The following is a 16,757-nucleotide window of genomic DNA, read 5'->3' as shown; positions in this document are numbered from 1 at the left end:
AGCAGTAAGTACCCCAGCCTAGCACACAATGGAGGGAAGGACATTAGTACACACACACGCACAAACGCACAGTCACCACACATACATGTGCACGGAAATCCAGGGCAAGCTATGTAGCATAGACACCAAGGGTGCTGTTGTAGATAAATATATTTCGATATTTTTTAAAATCTTAATAAAAGCAACTATTCACAAAATGCCACAAGGGCCAGTGCATATGTGTCCAAATGTCCCTGGCACACTGGGCATATGAGGAGGGCCCAACTTGACTCCTGACTGCAATGTGCAGACCTCCACAGGACAGGGGCATGCAGACACCTAAGGGATGGGGGAAGCAGGGATGTGTGTTCAGGGTTTGGATGGGGTTCCCTCCTCTTGTCTTTAGTCTTCCCCTCCTTACTGTCCTGCTTTCGGGGGGGACACCTTAGGCTTGCCCCTCTTTCCTTCTTTCTTTGGTGGGACAGCGGTGGAGGCTACAACAGCAGGGGACCCAGATGGAGTGGTCCCAGGCCTGGAGGTGTGAGGGACAGGTCTGCTTGTTGTGGCGGCACTGCAGACTGCTCTCTGCGGGGCATGGCTCAGCCCAGAGGAGGACAGGGAGGTGGAAGGCAGGGGTCTGGGAAGGGTAGGAGGGCGTTTGGGGGAAAACTCATGAAGGAATCATTTTTTTCGGGGGCAGCTGGTAGGTCTTGGGTAAGGCATTTGGGAGTGGAGGGAGAGGGGATGGTTGATAGGAGTGTACGTGGATGTGTTTGGGTGCTGGCGCGGGGGTGGATGATATGTGTGTGCTGGCGCGGGGTGGATGATATGTGTGTGCTGGGTGTGTGTCGGGTGGATGAATGTGGGCATATAGGTGTACTGGGAGGAGGAGGGGAGAAGACACAGGGAGATGGCAGGGGGGATGTGTGAGTGAATGTTGGGGTGGTGTGTGTAGGTAGGGTGGATGTGCTGCATGTGATTGTGTGCACACTGTTGTGATGCGTGCGGATATGGTGTATGGGGTTTATGTATGGGGGTCTGCTGTTGTGGTGACAGTGGCAGTGACGGCACATGTGGCTGGACCTGGCACTGATCATGTGGTGTCTGCAGGTGTGAGTGGTGATGTGACTGTGAGGGGGGAAGAGGTGAGGGAATCAGTGTAGGGAGTGGATGTTGTTGTGTGTGCTTCTGAATGTTGAACGTGTGCATGGCGGTGGTGGCGTTTGTGGTACATGTGATTGTCCTTGAGCTCTAGGTCTGTTGGAGGGGGATGTATGCTGGTATAAAAGTGTGCTTCGGATGGGAAATGGGTGAGGGATGTGGGAGTGGGAACAGGTAGTTGGAAGGGGGATGGAAGAAGAAGGAACACTGGCTGCCGTCAATGAGGAGGCCAGAGCCTGAAACTATCTCTGAAGGGCAGACAGGGCACTGTGAATGCCTTCCAGGAACGCATTTGACTGTTGTATCTGGAATGCCAGTCCCTGGATGGCATTCACAATGGTTGTCTGCCCAACAGAGATGGACCTCAGGAGGTCAATAGCCTCCTCACTGAGGGCAGCAGGGTTGACTGGGGCAGGGGCAGAGGCACCTGCGGCAAAGGAGATGCTCACCCTCCTGGGTGAGCGGGCACAGGCAACTGGGTGAGGAGCTACAGGAAGGGTGGTGCTGGTAAGGAGGGTGGTGGACAAGGATGGTGCAGGCATAGGGCCTGAAGGTTCCACCACCACCAAGGAGTCGCCGTTGGAGGAATAATCTGATGGTTTAGTTGATCCTTCCCTCTCCCTCCATCCCACTTGGCTCTACTGGTATCTGCCTCTTGGGTCCCGTGGGATGCAGTGTCCCCACTCGCCGGTGCCCCTTCTCCTTCGCCAGATGATGCTGATGCATACAAAGACAGAGGAGGAGAGGGAGGGAGGGTGGGACAGTGAGAGACAGGGTGGGAGAGGGAGAGAGACAGGGAGCATTTGGTCAAGGCCAGCACAACAGCCCCACACAAGTCACTACATCATACCCTAATGCCATGTCATTACATGCCATGCCCTTACTCACACATGCCACTCTTAATAACAGACCATGCATGCCACCACAGTCATGCACATGTGTTCCACGTATGCTGACACACATTTAGTCCTGTACAGGATAAAGCCATACCCTCAACACATGGCTGAACTAGCCCATTGGGTCATGGCTCTTTACGATCACAAGACCCAAACTAAATACCTTACGGGTGTTTGGAGGCATACTTGCACAGCCGTACAACCCATGCACATATCACTGTGTGATGTGAAACCTCAGACTTCACAGACTACACATACACCACATGCCAGCAGACAGCAGATAGGGATATGGCCCCAGCCACACTTTGGATAGTTGGGAGTACAATGTGTGTGAACTCCAGAAGCAGGGACCCTGTCCACATCAAAAACCCTGCTCATCTACTAAACAGTTGTCATGTCATTAATACTACTTAGCAGTTAAGTTTACCTCAACTCACATCCTGCACGGCATTTGAACACATGTGTGTAGCACATCCAGCCTCTATGTATCCCAAGCCTAGTGTGACAGTAGCTACCTAGCACACTTCCCACAGTCTTCACACACTGCACAGTCTGCACCTAACAATCACCACGTAACCTAAATACGAATGTGTACTCACCCTCTTTTGGATGCTGTGCTGCCCTCAAGCACCCAGCTACCTCAGGGTACGCCACTGCCAAAATGCAGGACATAAGGGGGGTCAGGGTCCGACGGCACCCCTCCCTCATTGGGAGGACGTCCCCACCTGGGCCTCACCAGTCTTCCTGGCCCAGCGTCTCAGGTCCTCCCACCGCTTCCTGCAGTGGTTGCTCCACCGGGCATGGACCCCCAGGATCCGCACTTGCTTGGCAATTGCACACCAAAATCCCATTCTTCTGATGAGCACTCACCTGCATGGATGACACGGAGAAAAGGAGACAGTCATGTAGCGTGGCACCTTAGGCACTGCATTGGACACCCACATCTCATGAAGGTACGCACATTTCAACAATCCAGCTGTCCTCACAGCCCTCAGCCAGGTCCTTCCAAAAATCACTCATCCTCGTCCCAAGGCCCCCGTCCACATTCGTACCACTCACAGACAGTTCAATCACAGTGGCCTCACCTGCTGCTCTGGTGCCCCATACAACTAGGGATACAGGGGTAGGACCCACTCCACAAGCTTCTCTAGTTCTTCCTGTGAAAAGGCTGAGGCCCTATTCCCTGCAGCATGTGGCATTTTGGCTACCAGAGTCAGGACACAGCAGCACATGCAGTGGAGGTCTTCTCAGCATGAGTGCCAGGAGTCAAGTGAACATGAGCACATGAAATGGCAGTTACTGCCTCCGGGGACGTCACAGCCGGCGGTAATCACCATTGGCTCATGTCTCCCATAGGCAACCATGTTAACCAGTGAAGAGTTGCAATGCGGTTGCGACCGCCTACCACCATGACGTCTTACGCTGGCGGGATTCGTTCACTTCCATCTGTCCTGTGCATGCAGGACAGGGGGCTGTCATTTTACATCTACAATGTGTACAGAGGGGGTTTATGAGGTGCGTCATGGATGTTTTACAGTGACCTCTGCACAGCTCCACTGCGTCCACACAGTCCTTTATGCACATAATGATTGCTACTCCCTCCTAGTCCCAGGTACGGTGGAAGAATGATGGTGAGGAATGCTCCTGTCTACAGGCCCCTGGTCGATCTTGCCACCCTTGAAGAACAGCACGAAATCCAGTGCTATTGGCTGAACCATCAGACCATCATGGAGCTTGGAGGCTGTTGGAGCCAGATCTGCAGCCTGGTATTCGTCATCCCAATGCCATCACACCCATAGTACAGGAGTTGGCAGTCCTCCACTTCCTTGCCTCAGGGTCCTTCCAAATTACAGTGGACTGGACTGCCGGAATGTCCTAGCCCATGTTCAGCCACGTCTTGAAGAACATCCTATGTTCCCTACTCAAACATATAGGCAGCTATATCAGGTTCCCCCAACATGACGATCTGCACACTGTGAAAGCAGCCTTCTATGCTGTAGCACATATGTTGCATGTGATTGGGGCTATTGATGGGACCCACATTGCCCTGGTGCCACCTAGTAGGAGTGAACAGGTATTCAGGAACCGTAAAAACTTCTACTCAACCAATGTGCAGGTGTATGTCTCGCAGACCTCCACATCACACAAGTGACTGCCCAGTTCCCAGGTTCAGTGCAAGTTGCCTGCATTCTGCAGAACAGCAGCATCCTACACATGATGGCAGCACCGCAAAAGGATCGTGCCTGGCTCATCGGTATGTATCGTGTCATATGTGTGCCTCTGTATTCTGAACCCTCTACACCACCTGCCTGATTTACCTACAGTTTTCAACATTCTTATTACCTGTGTGCACACAGGTGACTCTGGTTATCCCAACACTGCCATGGCTACTGACACCTCACAGGCATCCGACTACAGCAGCTGAAAAACATTTCAATGAGGCCCATGGTAGGACTCAACGGGTCATCGAACGCACCTTTGGAGTGCTGAGAGCCAGATTCCAGTGCCTGCACCTTACTGGAGGGGCCCTACTGTACAGACCAGCAAAAGTGTGCCAGATCATTGTGGCGTGCTGCATGTTATACAATTTGGCTCTCAGACGTCACATCCCATTAGTGGATGCTGAGGAGGGTGAAGCTGTGCCAGTGGCTGATGAAGGGGAAATGGGGACTGGTGAGGAGGAGGATGACGAGGATGCAGCTGATTCCCAAGCAGAACTGATACAACAATACTTCCACTGACATACAGGTATGTGTAAAAGCCATGCTATGTAACCAGTAGCAATTTCTGTCTGCCACCAGGATTGTGTGTTCAATGTGGTTTGTGGGTGAACCCATAACTTTAGATGTTGTGCTGTTATCCATATTTCAGAACTTGTAAATGATTGCTCCCCCTTCTGGCTCTGTCACATACATTGGTAGGACAATGGTCTGCCTGTTACACATGTCATGGCTGTCTATATTGTAATCATGGTAGATAAAGACGTAGGCAGTAACTGTGCTCAGAGGTGTTTATTTTTATAAGACAAGTGCAAGGGCTGATGAGTGGGGTCATGGCAAGTGGAATTATCAGAGCACTTAGCCCACCTGTGGGGAGTCGAAGTCCAGTATGTTGGCCATGTGAAAACAGAGTTATGACAGTGGACAGTCAGCAGGGTGTCGCTGTGACACACAAGGGGTTATGTTCTGGAGTGGCTTACTTCTTGGCTGTGGTCTTGATCTTGGCATCAGTGGAGGCTGGATGTCTGGTTGGATGCCCTTGCTTGCCTGGGGGCTCCTCAGCTACAGGGGAAGGGGTGCTGGTGTCCTGCATGTCCTGTGGCAGGGCCTCCATTCCACTGACTGTGGCTGACGTGGAGGGCTCAGATGTGATCTGGCTAATGGAAGGGGCCTGCTGGTGGGAGGTGGACTGATGCAGGATGGTGGTAAGTTCCGTCAGCACCACTACTGTGGAGGCCATGGTGGCATTGTGGGTCTGCCACTGCTCCATGGCCGCCTTCTGGTTCTCCCTCGAAGCCTCTGGGTCTCCTGCAGGGTAGAGAGAATCTGGGCCATGGTGTCCTGGGTTTGGTGGTATGCTCCCAGAACTTGGGTGAGGGGCTCTTGGCCAGTCTGATGTTGTTGCTGCCCCCTCCCTTGTACCAGAGATCCCCTCCCACTACCCCTGGCCCCCTGTACCTGTACTCCTGGCACAGTGTGCCCACTCCCAGTAGCACCAGGGCCTTCATTGTCTGGGGTGGGTGCCCTTGACTCAGGGCCCTGTACTGTGGGGCACACCTCTAATTGAGTGGTCCCTGAGGCACAGGTTTGGGTGAGGTGTTGTAGCCACACGGAAGGGTGAGTCCAGGGTGTCCAGGGTGGGGCTGCTGGGGGTGGACTGGCCAGTCGCCCCAGATGGCCCAGGCAATTCGTCATCCTCCAGACATCCACTGGAGCCTTCTTCCTGGGGAGGGCTGTCTGACCCTGCCATCCTCTGCTGGGAGGCAGTGGCAGGGTTAGCTGCAGGTGGAAAGGGTGAGAGTTAGTACGTGGATATGTTGTTGTAGTGTCATGGTGTGCTGCTTGCAGTGGGTGGATTTGTTATCCAGGGATGGCAATGGCATTTGCAGCAATGCAGACAATGCATGGTCAATGGGCTTTGGGCATGCTTTTCATATCATCTGTAGTCTTGGGTTTGCTGTTTGACATTGCTGTAATTGCCACAGGTAGTGAGGCGGTGTTGGCTAGCAGTCGAGGTGGGCTGTGGGATGATTGTCCATGCAGGTGCTCCTCTGTGAGGTGTGAGAGTGACTTGGATCCAGCGTGCATAATGATGGATTGTGGGAGTGGTAGTTGCGGAGATTGTGAAGGTTTAGCGTGCATTGTGCGGGGTGTGTGGATGGTGGGAGAGGGGTGGTGTGGCATGCAGAGTAGGAAGGTGAGGTGATAGTGGCAGGTGCAGTCTTGTGGTTTGTGATAGAATGGGGAGTGGTGGGTGCTGGGGAGGCATGCAGGACTGGAGTGGTTAGTACTCAGGGGGGGTGTTGCTTCCTTACCAGAGTCAACCCCTCCGATGATTCCAGTCAGGCCCTCAGGATGCATGATGTCCAAGACCTTGTCCTCCTAGGATGGCCAGTCTTGTTGAGGGCGATGTTGTGCCTGGACGTCATGGAACGGACCTTCCCCTGAGGTCGTTCCACCTCTATCTGATGTCCTCCCTTATGCGTGGGTAGCTGCCTACTCCGTTCATCGTGTCTACGATCCTCTGCCAAAGCTCTGATTTCCTGGCTATAAATGTTTGCTGGACTTGAGCTCCCATGAGTTGTGGCTTGACTCTGACGATCTCATCCACCATGAGCCGCAACTGATTGTCGGTGAAGCGTGGGTGCTTGTGGTGTGACATGTTGTTGGGGTGTGTGCTATGTGTGTGAGGTGCAGTGTCAGTGGCTGATTGTTGTTGGGGTGTGTGCAACGTGTAAAATAAATGCTCAATATGCAGTGGTTCATGGGAAGTGTATCTCTGGGTCGTGGTAGTATTCGCAAGGGTTTGAGTGTGTGTGTATTATAGTGCGGTCAACAGGTGTGTGTGGTGTGTGTGGTGTGGGTATGTGTTTCAGGTGTGGGGTATTCGACCTGTCCAACCTGGTGTTGCCTTCTATTGGCGGTGATTTTCTAGCCCGCCGTGGTGCGCACCACCAATGGTTTCCCGCTGTGCATGTTCCGCTGTTCTGAAATGTGACTCATAATATGGCGGCCGGAATTGTGTCGGCGTGGTGGGCCCGGCAGGCAGATAGTCGCTCTTTCACCTTCAGTGGCACTGGCGGTGTTGGATTTCTGGCTGTGTTTTGTCGGCTTGGTGATTGAGACTTGTAACACGGCGGCCACTGTACCACCAGCACTGGCGGAATGGTGGCGGGATTTTCCATGACGGTCTTGCCCGAAGACCGGTAAACTCGTAATGAGGGCAATAGTGTTTTATAATATCTTATGAGGGTAATGCACCTGCCACAGTGAACAGTGGATACACAAAAATTTCCAGTGTATAATAGAAATAAATGACCTCTGATAAGGAACTTACTCAGGAGATTTGTGAGCACTGCTTAGTATGGTCACAGGTTTGACTCATCAGCCATAGAGAGTCAATATGCCTACTGCAAAGCACAGCACATAAAATGCAGGTCAGAGATTTACCCCCAAGGACAAATGTGGCAGCATTTCTGTTCTAGCTTACTTGTTTATAGACCGTCTTCATTTAAAATATCCTACGTGTGTAATGCACCTGCTGGAGAGATCATTATATACCCCTAAATGTACAATGCGGCATGATAACTATTTTGGTTAATGTACGTGATGGAGTCATTTGTGTGTAAAGTTCAGAATACACAAAAAACAACATAGAAGATAGTGAGAAGCAACAAACACTTGTTCACCTTCCTAAGTGCAAATCATAACCAACACAACAAGAGCAAGTGTATTGCCACCTCCAAATTCAGTTTATGGCCTGTCTCTGTGTATTACAGATCTCTCTTTGATTTTTATAAAGACCCCTCACCCACCAACTTAGTTGGTGGCATGCTTCATCATAGGGGTCCCACCCAGGTGCCTAGCACCTCCAGGGTGTTCTACAATGCCTTGATTTATTTTTCTTCAGATACTTTCAGTAGTTGTAAATAAGCATAATCTTATTGTAACATTTTCTTATGCTGGCTGTCAAATGTTGCTTTGTGTGCATATGTCTGCCAGTTTTTTAATCTTCAAATAGTTCCAGTTACATATACATTTTTGCTTAGTACTGTTATGTATCATATAAACCAAAGGACATAAGCGTACTTTGACCTCTACTTGTATTGATGATCTATTTACTTACTTTTATATAATTGGTTGACCTCCTCATATGTGTCCATAAAACAGAACATTTGTCTTGAATTTTTGTCCTGAATTTTGACCCACTACCCTGAATTTTTACAGTCACTGCCCAGAATTTGCTTCCATGCCAGGTGGTCACTCTAGGGGTGATCAAATTGGAGACAGCCACTGGTGAGATGAATTCCTCCATGATGGTGAAGATTTCTTTGCTTTTGTTGGTGCTGGCATCAATGTGGTTCACCAGACCAATGCTTTTGGTATTGTGGATCATTTGGTGGCAACATCTCAGGGCAGATTTGAACAGACTCCTGATTGCATTGTCCTGGCTCATTTTCCATTTCTTCTCCTGTTGTTTGCAGTGGTGTTTTGTCAGACTGAATTACTCGATGTACCAGCTGGCCTGGTGTCTAGACCTTGTTGTATTGCTGTTTTTGAGGGGGAGGGGGCTAGCGAGTTGGCGCATGTAGTGTTCCAACTGCTGAAATTCTTGATTGCATTCGGGATGCTGTTGCTGTGTTCAGGTCAGTGTTCCAGTCTTTGGCAGTAATGTTGTTCCAGTTTCAGCAGGCTTGTCTGGCAATGGTGAATGTATGTTTTACTGGGATGGGGATTCTGAACTTGATAAAGGCGTGGTCTGTCCAGGAAACTGGTATGGGCTTGCTGACTCAGATGTTGGCAAAGATGGTGAAAATAGAGTCCACTAGGTGTCAGGCGATTTGAGTAGGTACCTTTACTCATTGAGTGAGGGCCATATTTCCAAGGCCTTCAATAAGTACTTTTAAGTTGTGGTCAGCATGCTCTTCCAGGAGGAAGTTCTGTTCTCCGAGTCGGATGAAAAAGCTAGTGTTGAGGGTCAGTGATGCATCAAGGTCCATCATGGTGTCAGTGAAGGTGGTGGCGGTCCTGGTGGTCTGTAGATAAGTATGCTGCTTAAGGGTGAAGTTGGCTGTAATGTGGAGCTTAAACGACCAGTGTTCCATGTTGGAAGATGATGTTTGCGTGGTGGTGGGACAGCTGAAGGCATTCTTGTGGATAATGGCGATTCTGCCTCCTGGGCTTGTGAAGTCTGTCTTGCCTTGTGCAAGAGGGGTTGGGTATGGCAATGTCAGGTGTCAGTTGCTAATACAGGGTTCAGCCAGGTTTCCGTGAGGAAAAGTAGGTACAAGGCGTTGTGCAACAGGCCCCAGGTCTCTGTGGCATGTTTGGTGAGTGAGCAGGTGTTGAGGAGAATGCATGTGAGTGAGGACTGTTGTGTGGGTGGTTGCAGGACTATTGTGAGAGAGTGCGGTGTTGGGTGCTGTTGGTGAGTTTGTGGTAAGTGTTGGGTGTGGATAAGTGAATGAAAACTTACAGGAAGCTCAGGAGAACACTCTACACAGTTACACAAAGGGAGCTGAGGTGTTCTCTGCATATCCTGATGGGTCTTCCTGAGCTAGAGTGGTGGGTGGAACTGACACTTGCACCTGAATAGGGCTGTGCGCATCCTTACACAAAGCAGTCTCCAACCCCCTGGAGTGTGTCTGTGCCCTGGGCAGGAAAGGCAAGGTCCTGTGCACTGCAAATACTTTTCTTTGAAGTTTGCCTACTTCAAAGGCAGAAAAGGGTATAAGTGTTGGACTTCTGACCTCACAAAGTTAAAATCCTTCTGGACTGAGAACATTCTGCCAGGAAGAAGGATGCTGTAGAAGGGACTGCCACTCTGCCTGTTGCTTTACTGTGCAGGCCTACTGCTTCTTTCCTGGGAGTGAAAAGACTGCTTTCTACATCCTGCTTCCAAAGGTTCTCCAAGGGCTTGGACTGAACTTGCCTCCGTTAAGAAGTCTCAACGACATCAAAAGCTTCAACTGCCAGCACCTGGGCTTTCTTGCTGAGAGTCCTGTCTTGCCAAGTATTGCCAAATCCAGTTCCTGGGCCTTTCGGAGTGAGTTCTGGTGCTACCAAACACAGACTCCAGAGCGACTTCGGAACTGGCGCCGATGTCCGAATCAGCGTCGCTGCCTGCACTGGAGCCATGATCCCCACTGAGTGCAATGACCCTGACTGATGCCGCAGCACGTCTGAAGTCCCGCCACAGCATGAGTCCCGAGTGCTATGTCACCGATGTCCGTGACATCCGACTCTGCTGCAGCACCTGTGGCTCTATGGTGTGATTGCGACACCGCAAAGTTGACATCTTGCATCTTGACCTGCTGGATTCATCCACCCCGCCAGGTTGTAAGGAACCGGCGCCTCACCACTGATGCTGCATCACCTCCCCTGCAACTGTAAAGAACTGACACCTCACCTTCATTGCCTAATAGTAACGATCCAATTCCTCACCTCTCCGGTAGCAGTAAGAAACAGATGCCGCACTGGCACCAGCAATGCCTCACCCATTCCATAAAAGATCATTTATCTTGAGCTCCCAAATCCTGTCCAGTTGAGCCCATCAAAATGATACTTACCTACCCTAATGAGAGGAGGCACCTGTGATGAGGCATGCCATCAGATGACCAGGGAGGTTTCTCCTCTGTTCTCTGAAAGAGACTTCTGAAGGATGGTAGACAAGCCCTAGGATGGGGACGCAATTATCTTTGTGCCATTGCACTCTTTATGACATTAACAGGGCATGGGTAGGTCAGCTCGTGGGCAGACATAGAGACACCAGCTGTGGGACTAGAGCAAAGAGAAGTCAGCTCAGGTCAACGTGGCATAAACACCTGGTTACAAAAACAGAACTAGAAAAGGTTGGGCTAAGGGAAGGAAGCTCATAATTCTAGCTTCTGTGGAGACCGAAGACAGGCCATACCTGGCTTGCTAATATTTACTTTGCAAGTTTAAAGGAGCTGTCCAGTGCAGGGGGAAACACCATTCGTTTTACTGTGTCCTCCATTTCTACTGCTCAACCACAGGCATTCCAGAATATTCCTTTGTTTAATGAGGTCTGCATGGGTTTTGAGACCTAGTGTTACGTCATTCACTGGATGGCACCTTTTTACACAACAATAGCAAATTAAATGTCAATACACACTCTGTGAAATTCTTTAAGAACAATTATTAGGTTCCTTTTGCAAACAGGCCACTATTTACCAAAATGCTTAACTGCCCATAGACCGTAAGCCACCAACCTCTTGCATCCAGAGCTTCATCAATATCACCCTCCACCCCAACCCGCGATCTATCTGTACCAATCACTCTGCCCAAATAGCCCATTGGTATCTAACTCACTGGATGTAACTTGTCTACAAAGCAACACCATGAAACACATCAAGTATATGGTTTATATAAAGCAATGCTGAGACAAGAGAGACAGTACAATCCATGTGACACAGTCTATCCAGATAATGCACTGCAGAAACATAAATTCATGCATTCCAAGGTAAGAGCATGTGGGTGCTCAGGACGAGGTGTTCTGATTAAGATAATATTCCAATAAAAAAACATTACTTCCACAGGGAAGAGGATAGAAAAAGCTTCTTATTCGTGGCAAAACCTGATGAAGTGTTTCTGTCATGTTATCTTAACTGTATTTTTATAGCTTGCTAATCACCTGTGAGGATGTCCCAGTGCTTGTAGGTAGCAGGTGTTTGGGCCAGCCTGATATGCTTACTGAAAAAGCCATGTCTTCAGCTTCTGATATGTCGTGGTAGGTCGTTCCAGGCTTTAGGAGCCAAGAATGAGAAGGTGCAGCTCCATGCTGTTCTTATGTGTATGTGCAAAATGTGTGCTAGTGAGAATCTGGCTAACGGGAGGTGACTGGAAGGTTGGTGGAAATGAATGCAGCTGTTCGGGTAAGCAGTGCCTCTGTCACGGATTGTTTTGTAGGTGTGGGTGAGGAGTTTGAAGTGTACATGCTTATCGGGAGCCAGTGGAGTTCCCTGAGGTGTGGTGTGATGTGAGCTGAGTGTGGGAAGTTGAGAACTAATCTGGCTTCTGTGTTCTGGATGGTCTAGAGTTTTCTTGTGAGCTGTTTGGTAATTCCAGCAAAAGGATGTTCCCACAGTCCAGTCAGCTAGTGATAAGGTCTTGTGTGATTATTTTCCTGTTTGTTAGCCACTTGAAGAGTTTCTTCATCATCCTCACAGTGTTGAAGCAGGATGATGCAATTGCGTTGACTTGGGTGACCATGTCCAGTTTGCTGTTGAATAATGATTCAGAGGTTTCTTGCTAGTGAGCTGGGCATGGGGGGTGGTCCAAGGTCTGTAGGCCACTGAGTGCAGTCCTATGTCGAGGTGTCTTTCCTGAAGACCATCTTGTCTGTGCTCAGCTTGAGTGAGTTGGACTTCATCCAGGTGGCCACTTCGATTATGCATGCAGTCGACTTCATCCTAGTGCTGTGTGTTTGTCTGATAGGGACATGTCATCAGCACATGTGAGAACCTCTATGTTATGAGTCCAGATGACATCTGTCAGTGGGGTCATTGGGCTGAGCGAGGAGCACTGCAGGGCTCCACAGATGATGTTCTGTGCTTCTAAGGAGTAGAGGGACGTGAAGACGGATTGAGCTCTTCGGGTGAGCAAGGTGCAGATCCACTCGACGGTGTGTCCCTGAATGCCTGCTTCATGGAGTCGTCAGATCAGAATCCGATGGGAGATGTTTTTGAAGGCTGCGATTTTCCCTCTGTCAAAGATATTCCAGATGTCATCTGTTGGTGCTATGAAGGTGGTCTCCATGCTGTGGTTGGGTCTGAATCTTGATTGTGTGGTGTTGAGAAGCCAGTTTTGGTGGTCGGAGAGGCACTTGCTGATGGGTTTTTGCAGCTCCCTGGAAGGATAAGCAAGGAGGAATATCAGTCTGTAGTTGGTGAGTTTGCTCTGGTTGGTTGAGGGCTTCTTTATGAAGCTGCATGTTTCCATGGTTCCAGCACCTTGGAAGGATAAGCAGGGATGAATATCAGTCTGTAGTTGGTGAGTTTGCTCTGGTTGGTTGAGGGCTTCTTTAGGAAGCTACATGTTTCCATGGTTCCAGAAAGGTGGCTGTAGTGATGGAGGTGTTGAAGATGGGGGTGAGGACCTTGCTGATGGAGTTTGCTCCTTCGTCGAAGATACGATGGGTGTATGTTCTTTATTGCTGTGGTTTCCTCTGTGGAGATGGTGTCCCATGTGGTTAATGTGTTGTCTTCATTCATCACTGGGGGACTTCTGGCGAGGTTCAAGTGGTTCAATTGTGGGGCAAAGTTACTGTATGTGGTTGTGATCTTTCTGCAGAAAAAGTAACAGAGGTCATTGTACACTTGTGATGGGGTAATGTTGCAGGCGGCTGCTGTGGGTGTGGTGAAATCTTTGACGATTGTGAAGATTTCTTTGCTGCTGTTTGAGCTGCGATTTATTCGTTCGGCTAGGGCCTTTCTCTTGGTTTCTTGGGGTTGTTTGATAAGACGTACCTTTTTTTGGTTGGTTAAGGGTAGATATGTAATGAACATGCACTACTCTTGTGTCTCAATAGGTGTGCTAAACTTCTCATCAAATATGGTGCTGTGGTGAGCCGGGTCAGCGAGGATAGCCAGGAGTCACCGCTGCACATTGCAGCCAGGCATGGCCTCCCAGCGCACACGCGTCTGTACCTGTGCCACGGGGCTGCTGTTGATGGCCAGAATGCCCAGCAGGAGACCCCTCTCAACGTGGCTTGTGGGCAGGCCATAGAGCTGAAGCACCAAGAAAACTACTTTCAGGTGTGCCGAATGCTGCTTTCTCATGGGGCAAATGCCAATGCCACTGATGAGGAGAAGAAGAGCCCACTCCACAAGGCATGCAAGAATGCCAGCCATAATATAGTGGAGCTGTTGTTGGAGAACGGCGCAGACGTCAACGCAATCGACTACAACGGTGCCTCGCCATTGTCCTGCTCACTGCAGACAGCAGCTTTCAAGCAAATGCTGAGGCCTCAGCACACGGTGCGGGCACTGCTCAACCACGGGTCTCAGAGAGTGTGGCCCACAGCATTTGGAAAGGTATGCATGGACAGTGAGAATTTTATTTTAAACTCAACCTTCATGTATCATTTTGAAAAATACCCTTCCTTCCCTTCCCATGCCTTGTGATGTTCTGTTTTAAGTCTTGCCAGCTTCTAGCTTCCATTGTTAAAAACCTATTCTATACACTACCAATACTTACTGTAGACAGGGGTCAAGCTGTTGCTTACCATTGGTTGGCTTTCTTGTCTGTCTCAATGATGGCTTTTTATTCAGTTGATTTCCTTCCTCTTCTTGTTCAAAACCAGTAAGTGCAAAGAGGGTCTTCTCCTCACCATCTAAAAGAGATCATTGATTTGTTGTTGGTTGTGAGTGGAGTCTCCAGAGAATTTGCCATGTTTAAAGTAAGCCTCAAGTACCTCTTGCATCGTAACAGTGGACCACTGAAATATTAACTGCTGCTTGCTGCACACAGTAGTCATTCCATGACAAAAGCCTCTGCCTATTAATGAGCTCTAGCTGTCAACATTACACAGTACCCATAATACACCATGGACAGCATCAAGATGGCAGAAAGCCAAGTTTCTTCTGTCATTGTGTTTTGGATAATGATGTTCTGTAACCAGTGTACACTGGAATGTGGGAGTGTAAATATGAGCAGGGTGGATAAGAAGGATAAGAAGAACAAGGTGCATTTGTAATAACGTTCTAATTTGAACTGCTGTATGGTGGGTACCCCTCCAAGCAGCACAATTTGAAATATGCCCTCTTATAAATAGTATCTCTGAATACATACTGAATAGCGCTTGATTTACACACTGCTCTAAACCTTCATGCAATATAGCACTAAGACACCAGAAGTCACCTTTCAGTCCTGCACTCACAGTCTGTGCCTTTTTTACATATGCATTTCTTTTCTGTTCAGGTGTTGCAGACCTGTGCATCCGCACCCCTGGTTGTCGAGATCCTGTTCAATTCATACGAATCCATTAGCATCTCTGAGCATTGGGTGGACACCATACCAGAAGACGTGTCTCAGGTAAGGCACAATACTGGTGGTAAGTGTGGGGGAGGGTGATTAGGTACAAGGTAAGACCAGGGTGTGTAGCGAAGAGGTGCAAGGGCAGAGTGTGAATGAGATCCCTGAATAGGAAGAAGTGGATTTGTGTCAATTGTACTTCAAAACTCTGTGGGCTCTATGGAAGGAACAATAGGAGTAACTGCATTTCCACATAGAGGTGCATTGCTACAATTTAGTCAGGTCCCATCATTGTATTTCAATTCAGTTTAATATTATGGTTTATTTTCAGTTTAAAACGAGCATTGACAAAATCAATAGTTCTTTCTTTATAACAAGAACTAATACAGTACACACGCAATGTTGTTAACCCATGCGCCAACATCATCTCTTACAAACATGAGTAACACTGTTAAACACAGCAGCACTCCTGCGGGGTCTATTATGAGATCCCCGCTGGGCCAGCGGGCGGAAACCTGGTTTCTGACCCCTGGCCCAGCGGGGATCTTGGCCGCAACACGGGAGCCATCTCCAAATGGAGCCGGCGGTGTTGCAGCTGTGCGACGGGTGCAGTTGCACCCGTCGCGCTTTTCACTGTCTGCATAGCGGTGCTTCATCCAAAACAGCCCTGGTGGTCAAAGACAGCCAGGGTTGTAATGACCCCCATAATGCTCCTACACACACAACCAGATGAAATTGCTGTGAGAGTAGTAATGCTGGTACTAGTGGTGTATGTGATGTAGTGGTGGGGATAACAGTAGACGGGGACAAGATGGTAGTGATAGTATTGTGATAACAGTGGTAGTGCTGTTGGTGGCAATAGTGCCAGTGGCACTAGTGTGTGAAAGTGATAGTAGTGAGGAAATGGTGGTAGTATGGCTTGTGCTAGTGGAAGTGGGTGGTAGCAGGGATGATAGTGTTTAATAGTGGTGATTTTGGTGAGAGTGGTGGTGATGGAGATAGTGGTGGTGATGGTTTTAGTCACAATAGTAGTGATGGTAATAGTAGGGATCATCATGGTGGTGATAGTGGTTGTCAGTTGTGGTCATGGTGTGGTAGTGGTAGCAATGATGGTGGTGGTTGTAGTGATAACGATGACAGTGGTAGCAATGGCAGTAACAGTGGTAATGATGGTGATAATTGTGGTCATGCTAATGCTGGTGTAGTAATGATAGTAGTGGTGACAGTGATAATGGCCCTGGTGGTTATGGTGGTGGTAGTGATATAGTTGGTGGGGAGGGTTCAGTTACTACTGGGAGTGGTGCTAACGGTGGTAGCAATGGTGGTGGTGAGGTAATAGTGGTGTTATTATTTATTTTTGTGCTCAGTGCTGCTTCCTTAGTTTGATGGGCATGCCAAGATGTGGGTCCCAGGTTCACTCTGCCACAGGAAACAAGCTTTTCCTCATTGATGAGGCATAACCAGGCCATACTCAGTTTGGGTTTGCTTGTGTTCCCCTACAGAAGGG

General features: G+C 49.2%; 1 protein-coding gene across 1 annotated transcript in view; it reads left to right on the top strand.

Moving 5' to 3' along the window:
- The window catches only part of ASB18 (ankyrin repeat and SOCS box containing 18), a 167,441-nt gene that overhangs the window by 69,851 nt on the left and 80,833 nt on the right, over positions 1–16,757 (top strand). Inside the window, exons 3-4 of the mRNA XM_069225556.1 lie at positions 13,806–14,310; positions 15,197–15,310. Of these exons, the coding sequence (XP_069081657.1) occupies positions 13,806–14,310; positions 15,197–15,310 (619 nt within the window). The remainder of the gene's footprint in view (positions 1–13,805; positions 14,311–15,196; positions 15,311–16,757) is intronic.

Source organism: Pleurodeles waltl, chromosome 3_1, assembly GCF_031143425.1.
Source record: "Pleurodeles waltl isolate 20211129_DDA chromosome 3_1, aPleWal1.hap1.20221129, whole genome shotgun sequence".
NCBI classification, from domain to species: domain Eukaryota; kingdom Metazoa; phylum Chordata; class Amphibia; order Caudata; family Salamandridae; genus Pleurodeles; species Pleurodeles waltl.
This window is presented reverse-complemented; position numbering and strand designations above follow the sequence as displayed.